A 14,455-nucleotide genomic window follows, 5' to 3' on the forward strand; every position below is an offset into this window, starting at 1 on the left:
TTGCTGTTGTTGTAAATCACAGCTTTGCATCATCAATTTGCAGCTATCTGTGTGCAAGAGAAGAGTTCGTAAAGTCCTGGGTATCAATAGCTGGTGTAGGGATAAAACCTCATGCGTAAGTTACATCTCATAAATCATACCCTCTGTCAGCAGATACATTTGGACACACTAGGTACATGTGTATCATTAGTATTGTCAGTTCATCAAGAGCTGTAGTAGGGCACAGAATCTCATGTCAATTCGTCAATTAATACTGGTTTTTTAGCACGACTGACAAAGTCATGTTATGATGCCACTGACCAAAGCTACACTATGGTTAAATTATCACTACACTATGGTTACTTACACAATTTCAGCAAACCAGTTGACCTTTGGAATTTACTGTTTATAGGTGTTTTTATGTTTGTGTTTGCTACTCTAAAGCATTTTAAAAGCAATAAAAAATCATGTTGGCTGGATAGTTTGTATTTATTTAACTGTCCAGCTACCATGATTTGAAATATTTACCTTCCAGCTTGAAACCTTTGCTGAGTAAAGCTGTCCATTCTTTGCAACATGTTTTTAGCTATCATGTCAACACATTCCTGACAGTCTTGCAATGGAATGAAATTTCTCTCCATCTAACAAGGAAACATTAAACATATCAATATGCTCATTTCCTGCCTGCTGGTACAGAAAATATACCTCACTGCCAAGAAATTGCCCCTAAACAGGTTTAGCATTAAACATGTTCACTGTCTTTCTGTAAGTACTATGATAATGCAAATGTACCTGAAATGACACCAAATAAGGAACTGATATACTGAGAAGAGCTTTTTGCACAACAATTTGTCAACTACCGGTACCTGTGTTTTTGTGCGTTATTTACATACAAATTATGGCACACATTTTGTCATTTGATTTAATCAGATTCAAACAGATTCAATCAAATTTTTATCATATGATGACAATCTACCGGTAGTTGTACGGAAATTTTAAACTACGATGGCTTCAAGTTTTAACAGTTTATTAGGATCTTATTAGTCATACAGATATAGTGTTTGAAATTAATAAGATCTGTTGGCATTCAGTCTTACAAGGCCCAGTAACTTCTGCATTGTCAAATTCCATGTCTGTTCTCTAAAGTAAATTATTTTATTTTTCTTCCAGACTTGTTCGGCCATTTTGGCTCCTCAAGACATTGGCATGGCTGCTTAGCAACCAGTACACCAAAGACTTGTTGACTATAGTGTTATCACCAGTTATCATGAAAGTGTCTGGTTTTAGAGTTCCTGATGCAAGTTATGTCATTAAATCAATTTATTCAGTAGCTACCCTTGATTTTCATCAGGTAACAACTTTCTAAATCATTTCTTTTTTATATCTGCGGTCCAAATATTTATTTGAAGTAGTTTCAAATCAGGACTTGAATAGTAAGCAGGGGTGAGCAAATCCATTAGCGCGAGCTCACGGGCTAACAGATTTTGGCGTTTGGCAAGTAGTTTTTGGTGCCTACTGGCCTGACAGGCTAGCATAAATTAGGAAAGTAGCAAGGTCAATTTGCATCAAATTATATAGAGAACTGCATTGCCTAAAAACAAAGCCATCCCAGAGACAAAATTTGACACCCAGGTTCAAATTCAAAGAACATATGCAATTCTAGAATGAAGGAAATATGTTTCTGAGAAATTACAGCTTGAATTTAATCTCAAAAAAGACACAAGTTATGCAGGAAGACATCAAGTGTCTGCTTGAAAATTGGACTGATTTGGGTCAAGTACATGTACTAGTATACAGTGTGAGTAATCCTTTGCAGCGTACAAAAACACAGAGACCTTTCAAAGTTCAAAATAAAACCAATATGGAAGTGAAATTATTTGAAGTCAAAAATGAAATTCTTTGAATAAAAAGATACTTCATTTGGACCGTGCTGTGAGAGTTGAAATTGCTTGTGTCAAGAAAGAAAATATACATCTGTAGCATCGCAGAGTTCGCTTGAGGGCATGGCAGCTATGGCAAATATGACATCAAAAGGACTTCTGGGAGCTAGGGAAGAGGGACTGATGATTAATAGTACCACAAAGAAGTTTGGCTTGCAGTTCTGTCACTTGAACTTCCATTCTACATTATTTTGCCATCCTTTATTGCTTTCTTTCATCAATAAGGTAATATTAGCAACCGTAATGAGTTTGTAAATCTTCCTGATATTTACTTGCCCCTTTCAACAAATAGTCTCCTTATAATAGCCTGCCGTGCTTTTTACAGCATATACCCGGTAGTGGATCGAGGAGTCACCTACCATTGGATACCACGATAGACACCGCTTGGAAGCGTCTGCATGCGATGCTATTTTGTATGTTTTTGTTGTAATTTCATTGATTTCTGCAATTGTTACATGGATATCAAGGAACAGAATGCTGCTATGTATAGGTTCACCTAAGGTCACCGTGATATTCACATGGAGGTACATGTAGTAGGGAATCACAAAAGTATCACAGTACAGTAGGGAATCCCTGGGAGGGAATCACAAAAGTACAGTACAGTAGGGAATCCCTGGGAGGAAATCACCAAAGTATCACAGTACAGTAGGGAATCCCTGGGAGGGAATCACCAAAGTATCACAGTACAGTAGGGAATCCCTGGGAGGGAATCACCAAAGTATCACAGTACAGTAGGGAATCCCTGGGAGGGTATCACAAAAGTATCACAGTACAGTAGGGAATCCCTGGGAGGGAATCACCAAAGTATCACAGTACAGTAGAGAATCCCTGGGAGGGAATCACCAAAGTATCACAGTACAGTAGGAAATCCCTGGGAGGGCATCACAAAAGTATCACAGTACAGTAGGGAATCCCTGGGAGGGAATCACCAAAGTATCACAGTACAGTAGAGAATCCCTGGGAGGGAATCACCAAAGTATCACAGTACAGTAGGAAATCCCTGGGAGGGTATCACAAAAGTATCACAGTACAGTAGGGAATCCCTGGGAGGGATCACCAAAGTATCACAGTACAGTAGGGAATCCCTGGGAGGGAATCACCAAAGTATCACAGTACAGTAGGAAATCCCTGGGAGGGAATCACAAAAGTATCACAGTACAGTAGGGAATCCCTGGGAGGGAATCACCAAAGTATCACAGTACAGTAGGAATCCCTGGGAGGGAATCACCAAAGTATCACAGTACAGTAGGGAATCCCTGGGAGGGTATCACCAAAGTATCACAGTACAGTAGGGAATCCCTGGGAGGGTATCACAAAAGTATCACAGTACAGTAGGGAATCGCTGGGAGGGAATCACCAAAGTATCACAGTACAGTAGGGAATCCCTGGGAGGGTATCACAAAAGTATCACAGTACAGTAGGAAATCCCTGGAGGGAATCACCAAAGTATCACAGTACAGTAGGGAATCCCTGGGAGGGAATCACCAAAGTATCACAGTACAGTAGGGAATCCCTGGGAGGGTATCACAAAAGTATCACAGTACAGTAGGGAATCCCTGGGAGGGAATCACCAAAGTATCACAGTACAATAGGGAATCCCTGGGAGGGTATCACAAAAGTATCGCAGTACAGTAGGAAATCCCTGGGAGGGTATCAAAAAGTATCACAGTACAGTAGGGAATCGCTGGGAGGGAATCACCAAAGTATCACAGTACAGTAGGGAATCGCTGGGAGGGAATCACCAAAGTATCACAGTACAGTAGGGAATCCCTGGGAGGGAATCACCAAAGTATCACAGTACAGTAGGAAATCCCTGGGAGGGAATCACAAAAGTATCACAGTACTGTCATATCATGTATGCCTAAAGAATGGTCATGCACTATGCTTAAAAGCCCTGATTGGTATATGTATCTTGCTATATTTTGTTGGGTCAAAAGTTTCATTAATATAGGCAAATATCTTCATGTTAAACACATTTTCCCGATATGTTAACTTTTTGCAGTTGGAGAGCAGGCAGTGAAACCACAAATTTTACAAAGTTTAGCCAGTCACTGGCGAGCTAGTGGACACTGAGGCTAAGCTTTTAATTTTTTGGGCTACTAGCCCAGGGGCTAGTGACTCAAAAATGATTTGCTCATTCCTGGTTAGTGTTTGTGTTTTAAGCAATTCGCTCATCACCATACTAGTATCATGAATTTTGTTTCACTCTGAGCATAAACAAAAATTTGTAGTCGGCCTGTAATTAGCATGTGATTGTTTTTATTTTCAGTGACTTTCTCTTTCTCTTTCTCTCTGTATATCAAAAATATCTATTAACAACAGTAACAAGTTGTTCCATTGCTTATTATCCTTGCAGATAAAGGAAAACTGGCAGCGAATAATGGTAAAACAAGTGCCTGTCTCATTGATTTGTGGAAGTGCTGATAATTACATAGAGTATGCACGGCAAAAGGAACTCTTTAAATATCTCAACTTGCCAGATGAATGTGTTTGTGAAATTGATGCAAGAGGACAAGTCATTAATGGTAGTTTAGGTAAGTTAATGAGTTACCATTAATATCGTTTTAACATTTTTGATTCATCAGAAATACTCAATAGCATTATTTCTATCACGTTATTTGAATTTTGTGTTGTAGAATTACCGTACTTGTTCAATCACAAGGCGCTACTCACATAGAAGATACTCTCTAACATTTAGGGGGTTTTCAACAGTGTTGTACATCCATGCATAAGACCCTACCCTAGTTCAGCTATAAAGTAAAATATTCACAACTCAAAAATTAACAAAAGTATGACTTGAACTATAGAACATGTTAAGTTATTGCTGATTGACCAACTAGATCTAGAAGAGTATTCACTCAACTGTGTTTGAAACAATGTTAGATGGTAGTTGTATGGGGTCTGCCCATAAGCACATTCAAGGTCGTGTGGTTTGTAGCTGTAATGAAGATACTATTTGTTTTGATCGATGTGTATAGTCATAAGCAAGGAGTTGTCCCTTATTTAGTAATAAAAGTCTCATTTTAAATGAATAAAAATCATTAGAGATGCTAAAATCATGTAACATTGATATTCCTATAATGGAACGGCAGGCAATCCTCCAACCGCACGCGCCCTGCTCCACAAATAGAACAGTCCAATATCTGCTGTGTTTTTCTTTCTTATCTATTTTTCCATAATGTGCCTGCACTGCTACCTGATACACATGCATGGTTTCATTGTTTATTGCTCTTGTTTGGTTTCGCCATCTTGGAAAAATTCAGACTGGTGACTATCACAAGTGTCATTTGCATGTCATTATTTACTTTACAGCTGACCTTTGATCTTCGAAAAGTTGGTTGATTTTACGTGCAGCAAATGTAGGCTTACGCAATGCCAGCTGATGTCAATCAGATTGATACATGACTGTCTTGTTTTTGAATTTTCTCGTTGTGGAGCTGCATGTTGCCAACAGTTTTTTCAAAGGAATATTTCTCATCTGAGATGACAAGGAAACCCTCTATACTATATATTTTCAAAAAGCATAGAATCAAAAGTTTAGTATGGTAGCATTAATTTGAAGGATGAAGTTAGTGTATATTTGAGGTAAAAACCTAAATTTTGGTATTCATGATAAAATTAATTTAAGTCAAAAACTTGACACTATTTTCTGAAATGTAATATTTCACTTAAAAGAAAGGTGTATGTAGTAAAAACGACTATTTTATTTTGCATTATCAATCCTCATTCTAAAATGGCATGGGTTGAAAGACTGAGATGCAAAAAAGCGATTAAAAATATTAGCAAAAATTAAAATGCCTCTTATTCAAAATGTAAGAACTTTATTGCCAAGCAAAATAATCGTTTTGTATATAGCATTTAAAGAACACAATGTGGAAATTTCAGGAAATTTGACCCTGCCAGAGTGGAGTTAAATTCTTAGGAAATATTGAAATTGGGAGAAAAGAGAAGCTGGTAAATTGGGTGATTTGCATGTATTTGCATAAATGAACACTTCTTTAATATGTAATTTATGACTGCCTCACAAGCTAAAAGGTGAACCCAATCAATATTTTAATTTCGGGTTAACAAATTAATTAAAATTGAATATTTGTGAAAACTTGATTTTGGAGCAAAATATGCTGTATCGGGTGCAGGGTCCCTTAAGGATTATTTCAGACTGTAATTTTGTTAGCCATGGATTGTTATAGCAATTTAATTTTGAAAGTGATGAAAAACAACATGTCAGGTGGGCTTGGAAATCATTGTTGTGTTTCATCTTTTTGGTAATGGTTTGCGTGTACATTATGACCTTCAACTTTCATAAGTTTGCAAGAGAATGGGTCAATCAAATCATTGCAACATAAGTTTTTTGTGCTTCTGACCATACAGATGAACTGAAGTTAAAATTTATACTCAATGTAAATAAATGATAGCATAAATTAAGAATATGGGCACAAAAACAAGGTGTTGATCGATAAAAAGACCCCCTTACAGTTTCACTAATTTCATGTTGCCAAAACGGTGTACTATAATTGGATGAAAATGTCATCATTCAGTGTTTTCAGAGGCTTCAAATGTTAAGTCTTTGTGAAAAAGGTAAAAGGTGGAACAATTTATGCCTCACTGGTTTTAGCAACTTGACCTGATTGTGACACATGAAACTGACAAGAGATAGCACAGGTCAGCTTTGTTAGGTCAAATCTGAGTGATATCTTCCAATATACTCAAGAACAATTACTAGTACCTTGTATTAATGTTTTGCCATGTCTGGCTAAAAATGAATACACTGTCCATGTTTTGAGCACCTAAATATCAATTAGGATTGCTGGAGAAGTTTCCTAATTCTTTACTCTTAATAATTTTTGTTGAATGAAAACAAAATCAACAATAGTCTATTCCTGAGAATATTTTGATCAATTTTAATTCAATACTTTCTTTGAAGAAATCAGCTAGTAATTTCTTCAGATTTGATGTGCAGGTTTTGCATGATGTTTTCATGTTTTTTTGTTATGACTTATTACAAACTGCTAACCAACTAATACATGTACCATTACATGCCCTCAAAGGATATTCAAAGCTTACATCCTTGTAAAATTCAGGTTCTCTTAAAAATACTGACCAGTAATAGGCAATTTTTTTTTTTGATAGAGATACAGAAAATGTTATATCTGTAGATTCAATAGTGATCAAATTTTGGTGCTATTATGTGTCAGTATACTAGTATATCAAAATTCTCGTTGACAGATATTCCTGTTTTGTTTTCAGAATTGAAACAAAGACTTAATGCCTTTGTAATCAAGGATGGTAAACATTGGTACAGAAGAGTCATCAAAAGGTCATAACAGATGTCATCATTAACATGCTAAACTATGTTCATAAACAGTAAATTAGAATACCGTCGACAAATGTTATTGTGACTGCATCTAACTGATATGAACAGGCAATCCCTACACTGGCATTCCTTGTATGGATTTGATAACTAATCATTGCATTGAATTTAACAGAGACATCTGAGGATTTTGCCCATTCAGTGAACCCTGTACAGACTAGTTGCCAAGGTTACCACTCCAGTCAGTGGAGGGACCATGCTTCAGTGAAGACAATAACCAGGACTGCTTTAATCTGAACTTATCTTAGAAATTGAAGCCAGGTGTTCAATATTGGCTGTAATTTTATGTCAATGAACCCGTACATCATTAGATATAGCAAATTGACAGTACTGACGGCACAGGGGGCCATGTAATCTGTTTGTTGTTGTTGTTTGTATTGTTATTTATCATTAGATCAGTCGTGTTGTTGTTGTTGACCAATAAAATTCAACAATCATAACTATTGTGATGTTGTTGTTGTTTCAAACGTAATGTAGATGTCGTAAAAAGGTACGTTATGACCCAGTGCAACTCTCTCCCAACATACACAATAACACAGCTAATCTAAACATAAACAACAGTACAAACAACAACCACAACCAGATTACTGGGCCCCCTGTGCCGACAGCTCTCCAGTTAACTCTTTAAAACCATCGTCTTCATTACTGACACTCTTTATGGAAAGTGTAATGCTGAGAGTTTGCAAAGTTTGTATCGTCCAAAAGTTATGGTTTGTCATTGATGCTATTACTTTAATTTGTTTGTGTCAGCGTCAACCATGATGGAAGTTACAGAATGTTGTAAGGGACAAAGTAGCCACTCAACATATGAGCATGCATCCTTCAAATAAAGTTTCTGTTCATAAATCTGAGTTCCCTTTTTATTGGTCAATGATGCATTAGTGTCTGAGAGGATTGTTACTATAGAAATAACGCACCACGCGCTGACCATTAACGTTTACTTATGGGCAAGGGCAAGAGGAAAGCCAAAAATTAACGGGCGAGGCTTGCCGAGCCTGTTAATTTGGCTTAACTCTCGCCCACGCCCATAAATAAGCATTAATGGTCACCATGGAGTCTGTTATTTCAATTATATTATCAACGAGCCCCCAAAAAACAGTCAAAATTTACAAAAATTTCCAGTGAGAATGACAACGGGACCCAAGAACTTGTCAGTGAGTAGCGCGCTTGCTGCAAAAATTTTGCAAATCTGGAGATCGTTTTGAAAAAAAGCGTCTAAACTTGGTCCACAAATGCTCCATTTTATTTTGTGGTTGATTATGATCTTTATACAAATCACAATTTTTGTTATAGCCGTAAAGTTACTGTGTTTACGATATTATTCATATTCACGGGTATGAAAACAAACCATTACTGTGTATTTGTGGGCAGTCACGTGGTTCAGCTTGACCTATTAAAAACGCAACGAACAGTGCATGGTAATATAATCTGTAACATACAACCTAATTAAAAGGTTACCATATGTGGTTGATGTTTTAATTTGCATGGTCAGAGACATATTTAGGGTTTTGGCTGAACAACTCACAACCTTGGTCACTGAAGGGCATAATAATAATATTATTGTCTGGGTAAACTGAAGGGCATGTAATAATAATATTATTGTCTGGGTAAACTGAATCTGTACCTTTAGTTCATTCACCTTTATTGTCATCTCCATAAATTGTCAGGAAATCTGTTTAAGAAGATCTTCAAGAACTATTCGTTACAGAATTCTTGACAAGTCATGAAGATTTTTAAGCTTGTGGTTTGCACTAACATAGAAGGTCAATGGCATCATCTGTAGTCTAGTTGTAGACAGCTGAAAAGTGATACTCTGATATACTGATTTACAAATAAAGACCAGCTGGATTTAATACGTGGTTTTATTGTCCAAAATACCACTCCCTATTCAATTTGCAAAGTTCATTCTTCAGCAAGTTGCTCTATTGTCTTGATATTCAAGACAAAAATTACATCTATGCTAATCAGTGCAAAACAGGAAGCTGAGAAGCCTTTATTTCACTGCTTTTTCAAAATTCCAAATGTAGTCAAATGCTATAAATTGACACAGATCTTAATCTGTCTAGATGTAACCATAAAAATCTATTTGTTTTGATGGATATCAAATATATTCCAATAATACTGCCCAAGACCATAGACCCTCGAGTGTCTATGCCAAGACTTAGTTTTCAAGATGTATTTGTTTTGAACAAGAATCATGAATAAAATCATCCTTGTCATTGTTAATACAAACACCAAACTGGCTTGCACAGATCCAAGTACACAATACAAATGAAATTGGACAAGATTAATGGTTTAGAGAAATATTAAGAAATATTTTCCGTATCAGATGTTGACAGATGGACAACATTATTGTATTTTATGTTACAGTATTTCAGGTTTTAAGAAGTTTGACAAAGTGATAATTAGATGTGAATAAACATTGATCTACAGAATAAAGTAATGGAAGCAGAATGCTAATATTTACTGTAAACCAATATCAGTCAGTATTGTACACCTGTGTCTGCGTCTGCGTAACCTATGGAGTTTCGTCATACAGTAAGTTTCGGTATCAGAAGACGCGGAGTCCAATAACTTTGATGCAGAGTACAATAGTGGAGATCCATCATTTGGTATGTTTATCGACTTTGCCAAGGCATTTGACACCATAAATCATGATATTTTAATTTCCAAATTACAGCTTTATGGTATTAGAGGGGTACCGTTATTATGGTTTAAAAGCTGTTTAAAATTATGAAGTCAGTATATTAAGATCAACAGTACTGAATCACAGCAGCAATATATAGCATGTGGTGTATCACAAGGGTCTATACTTGGCCCTACACTTTTTTTAATTTACATAAATGATATCCCCAATTCCTCGGTCTTTTTTAATTTTAGGCTATATGCCAATGATTCAATTTGTTTCATTCTATATTGGGTGATTATGGCTTTGCTATAATCATTGTTAACGTCTGGGAGGACACGGGGAAAAGGGTTTAGACCTTGACATGTGTGGGTCACCATGCGCCACCTACTACCACTGGCTGGATGCACTTGTGACGTAACCTTATCTACCAACTGCCCCCATTTACCGTTATCTAAACAATTTGCGTCACCCTCTCCACGTCATTATCCATGCGCATATCAGTGTGAGCAAAGCTATAGCTCGTCCATTTCAACTTCTGCCACGCTCAAGTTCACACCACAAAATTCACCATGCCAAAAACGAAGAAGAGCAGGGGCCGCGCCCGAGCGGCCACCCGTACATCGACGAGGTCGAAGAGACGCCCAGCGCACCTCGACGAACACCTACTCCAGTCAGTACCGATGGAAACCACACCAACCAACCCTGCCGGCGTCGTGCCGACTACCGCCACAGCGGCAGCTGCCCTGCACGACCCGTATGAGTCGCCGGTTTAATTTGGGGGGCATAGCTTCTGCAGTGACGCCGCCACAACCACTGCCGAAGCCGGCTTACCTGACTGGCTCACAAAGACACTGGGCAGATGGAGGAGTGACGCGTACCAGATCTACATCAAGACACCATGGGAGACCCTCTACGTAGCACCGAAGGTACTCGCGGCTGGCTAACATTTGACGCAGGACTCTGTTCTCGCTGGACAATTCCAATGATGGAATGGCCCTACACGAACTATAGAGACATGAAACACTAAGAACAATGAACATATACTATGAGACATTTCCCAGTGGCGCATGGTCACCAGGGGGGAGGGGGAGGGGGGGCCGGGGGGGGGGGGGGCTGTGTTACTGCCGCACCGCAGTCATACATGCCCGCGGTTTGGCCATAATTTGGGGGGTACTGTCATGGGTCTGCTGTGGGCGACCGGTAACACGTTGCCCGATGCACGGTACCCAGAGCCTGGTACCGCCATCCAGGCCGCTATGACGCCTCGTCGCCCCTGCCATGGCAGTGCATGCATAACCCCGGATTTCGGCCAAACACTTGTCTCCGTGTCATTCCTTTGCGTTAATGGGTGATTATGGCTTTGCTATAATCATTGTTAACGTCTGGGAGGACACGGGGAAAAGGGTTTAGACCTTGACATGTGTGGGTCACCATGCGCCACCTACTACCACTGGCTGGATGCACTTGTGACGTAACCTTATCTACCAACTGCCCTCATTTACCGTTATCTAAACAATTTGCGTCACCCTATCCACGTCATTATCCATGCGCATATCAGTGTGAGCAAAGCTATAGCTCGTCCATTTCAACTTCTGCCACGCTCAAGTTCACACCACAAAATTCCCGCCCACCCTCCGCAAAAGAAAAAATAAATAAATAAATAAATAAATAAATAAAGCCTCGCTGCAGGCTAGCAGCTCACAATAAAAGATATTGTACGTCTATATACCGCTTGCTCTATACAATAAAGTTCCAGGGGGGTACTGTCATGGGTCTGCTGTGGGCGACCGGTAACACGTTGCCCGATGCACGGTACCCAGAGCCCGGTACCGCCATCCAGGCCGCTATGACGCCTCGTCGCCCCTGCCATGGCAGTGCATGCATAACCCCGGATTTCGGCCAAACACTTGTCTCCGTGTCATTCCTTTGCGTTAAGCAAGTCAAACGCACTTTCTCTAAATAACGTTAACTTGGAATTTGTGAAGGTGATTCAGTGGTTTGATGCTAACAAATTGATCATTAATGCTGCGAAACTGTTTACATGATTATTGGGGGAAAGCAACTTTTAGTAGGGCTGGGGGATCTATTTCTTTGAAGGGCGTTGCTTTGAAAGAAGTTGAGTACACATCTTTCATTGGTGTCCTTATGGACAATATGTTAAAGTGGAGACATATTGCAAAGGTGAAAAAGAAGATTTGTAGGTTATGTGGAATTTTTAGCTACTATAGACTATAGTCTATAGAAGCTATTGGGATGGGTATCCGTCCGGCGTCCGTCGTCAGTCTGTATGTATGTATGTATGTATGTATGTATGTCCGTTTGTGAGGCGTCCGTCCACTCAAATATCTTGAGAACCGCAGTACTTACTGATTTGATATTTGTTGTGTAGATGAAAAATATGATTTTGAGAAACTGTTTTTTTTTTAATTTTTTGATATTGTTGAAAATAGGCAAATTAATGCCAAAAAAGGTGTTTTTGGTAAAAAATCTTCTTCTTCATAACCGCTGGTCAGACAGCTTTGTTATTTGGTATACAGGTCCCTAGGGGTAACCCAACTTAGACTTGTTCAAATTGTGATGAAATATGCAAATCTGTATTTTTAAGGAATTTTTTTGTCATTTTGGTCAAAATTTGACTTACATTGTATGTAATTCTTGTACTGTATAAACCCTATCAATTCACCCAGAAAAAAATAATTAATATGATTTTAAATAATTGAATTAATTAGGAAATCATCAAAGCCAAAATTATTTTAGTGTAGAATTATCAGAAAGTTCAACTTTTTTTGACAGTTCATAGTGAAATGCTTACCATCTTGGAGGAATTAAACATGTAAAGGCAACTTTCCTGAATCCCAACTTTGACATATTCTGAACCGTCATTTATTGTGCCCTGTATGTTATCTAAAGAAATTGCTCAAAATAGTCAATAGAGATAGAGATAGAGATAGAGAAAGTTCTAATTTCCATTTATGGTTGACTTGGTAAGGATAAAATAAAATTACTTTTTGAGGAAAAAAATAGAGTGGTCAATTAAAAGAGTGGTCAAAGTGATAGGGTTTTTATGGTAAAGCTGGGCTGTATAAAGATTCCTCATGTGCTATTTATAGCAATTATGCAATCTGTGTAAACAGTGCAATGAAAGTGTAACATGATTCCTTATAATGCTTTTGATGACCTTGAACTTCTTAAGTTTCAAACCTTTGTCTCTTCAGTGTGCTTTCTCTGAGTATGTACAGTCTCAACTTATTAAACAGAACTCACAATGTTAATCAAAGATATCCACCTTCTTCATCAATACATGTGTCACAAAAGGTTATTCTCTACATAACTCAACAGAGCTCTGTCAACTGTTGAGTTGCTTGTTCTTTCAAAACCGCTGGTCAGACAGCTTTAATATTTAGTTTACTTGTCCGTAGGATGACCTTAGTGAGATAATTTCATACAGTAAGGAAATACTTAATTTTGTATCCATGTCTATAGTAGCTTCAGGGACTTTGGCCCTATGTTTTATAATGTCAAGTTGTTATTGATAGTACCACAGTCGACATTGGTTATGCTCTATAACACTTTATTTTACTCATATTTCCTTTGGATTAAAAGTATGGGGAAGTACGTTTAAAATTATCTTAATGACATTCTTTTAATTCAAAGACGAATTGTACGTATTATATCAGCCAGTAATTATTATTCTCATAGTGCTCCATTATTCAAAAAATTTCAAATTCTTGATATACATAAGCAGTTCAAGTTTCAAGTCGCTATTTTTGTTCATGATGCACTCCATGACAGATTCCCTCTGCATTTTAAGTCATATTTTTCCCCTCTAGAGCATGTTTATGGCACCAGGTCTAAAAAAAAATGTATTCTTCATCCCCCTAAATAAGATTAGACCAGACTTCAATCAAATCTGTTGGTCCCGTGGTGTGGAACAGTATTCCAGAAAACATTAAAACTTTATTCAAGACACCTATTCAAATGTGAATTGAAAAAGTATCTCTTATTAGGCTTGTAATTTTATCTTTTACTTGTCATGCGTGTATTGCTTTTCTTAGAAATTGTTGTTTGATTTATATTGATTTTCTTATACTGTACTGATTTACAGAGTCTGAAATTGTTCATCCATATCCATTTTCTGAAAGGAACAGTGTAACCTAAATTAGCAGTATTTTGAAAACTGTTGTACAGTGAGTTGTGAGGCTGAACCCGATAAGTTGCGGAATGCGACTATTTTTCAGTCCTTTTCTCATTGAATTTTGCCAGGTTAAAATAGTGTTGTATTGTCATTTTTTTCATGACGTATGAGAAATAAACTATTATTATTATAACTTTAGGTGTTGCTGGACGCTATTTGACCTTTGACCTCAAAACACGTTACTTCAACATGGAGAAAAAGAAGAGAACATTTTACATTTTTGACAAAAATATATACTTCTTAGCATTCAGTACATCCCAAGTCAAATCATAGTCAGTCCAAAACCTGTCGAGTGAAATTATGCTGCTGACTTACAATTTCTACCATGTGCACTGTGTAGC

At 37.7% G+C, this 14,455-nt stretch overlaps 1 protein-coding gene across 1 annotated transcript; it reads left to right on the top strand.

Moving 5' to 3' along the window:
• On the top strand, window positions 1-7,968 carry LOC139121575 (uncharacterized). The gene is made up of 4 exons (XM_070687011.1): window positions 1-115; window positions 1,150-1,330; window positions 4,276-4,453; window positions 7,167-7,968. The coding sequence occupies exons 2-4, from the start codon at window positions 1,247-1,249 to the stop codon at window positions 7,241-7,243; spliced, it is 339 nt and encodes a 112-aa protein (XP_070543112.1). The 5' UTR covers window positions 1-115; window positions 1,150-1,246; the 3' UTR covers window positions 7,244-7,968.
• Window positions 7,969-14,455: the final 6,487 nt, after the last annotated feature.

Source organism: Ptychodera flava, chromosome 1 (genome assembly GCF_041260155.1).
Source record: "Ptychodera flava strain L36383 chromosome 1, AS_Pfla_20210202, whole genome shotgun sequence".
Classification (NCBI taxonomy): Eukaryota; Metazoa; Hemichordata; class Enteropneusta; family Ptychoderidae; genus Ptychodera; species Ptychodera flava.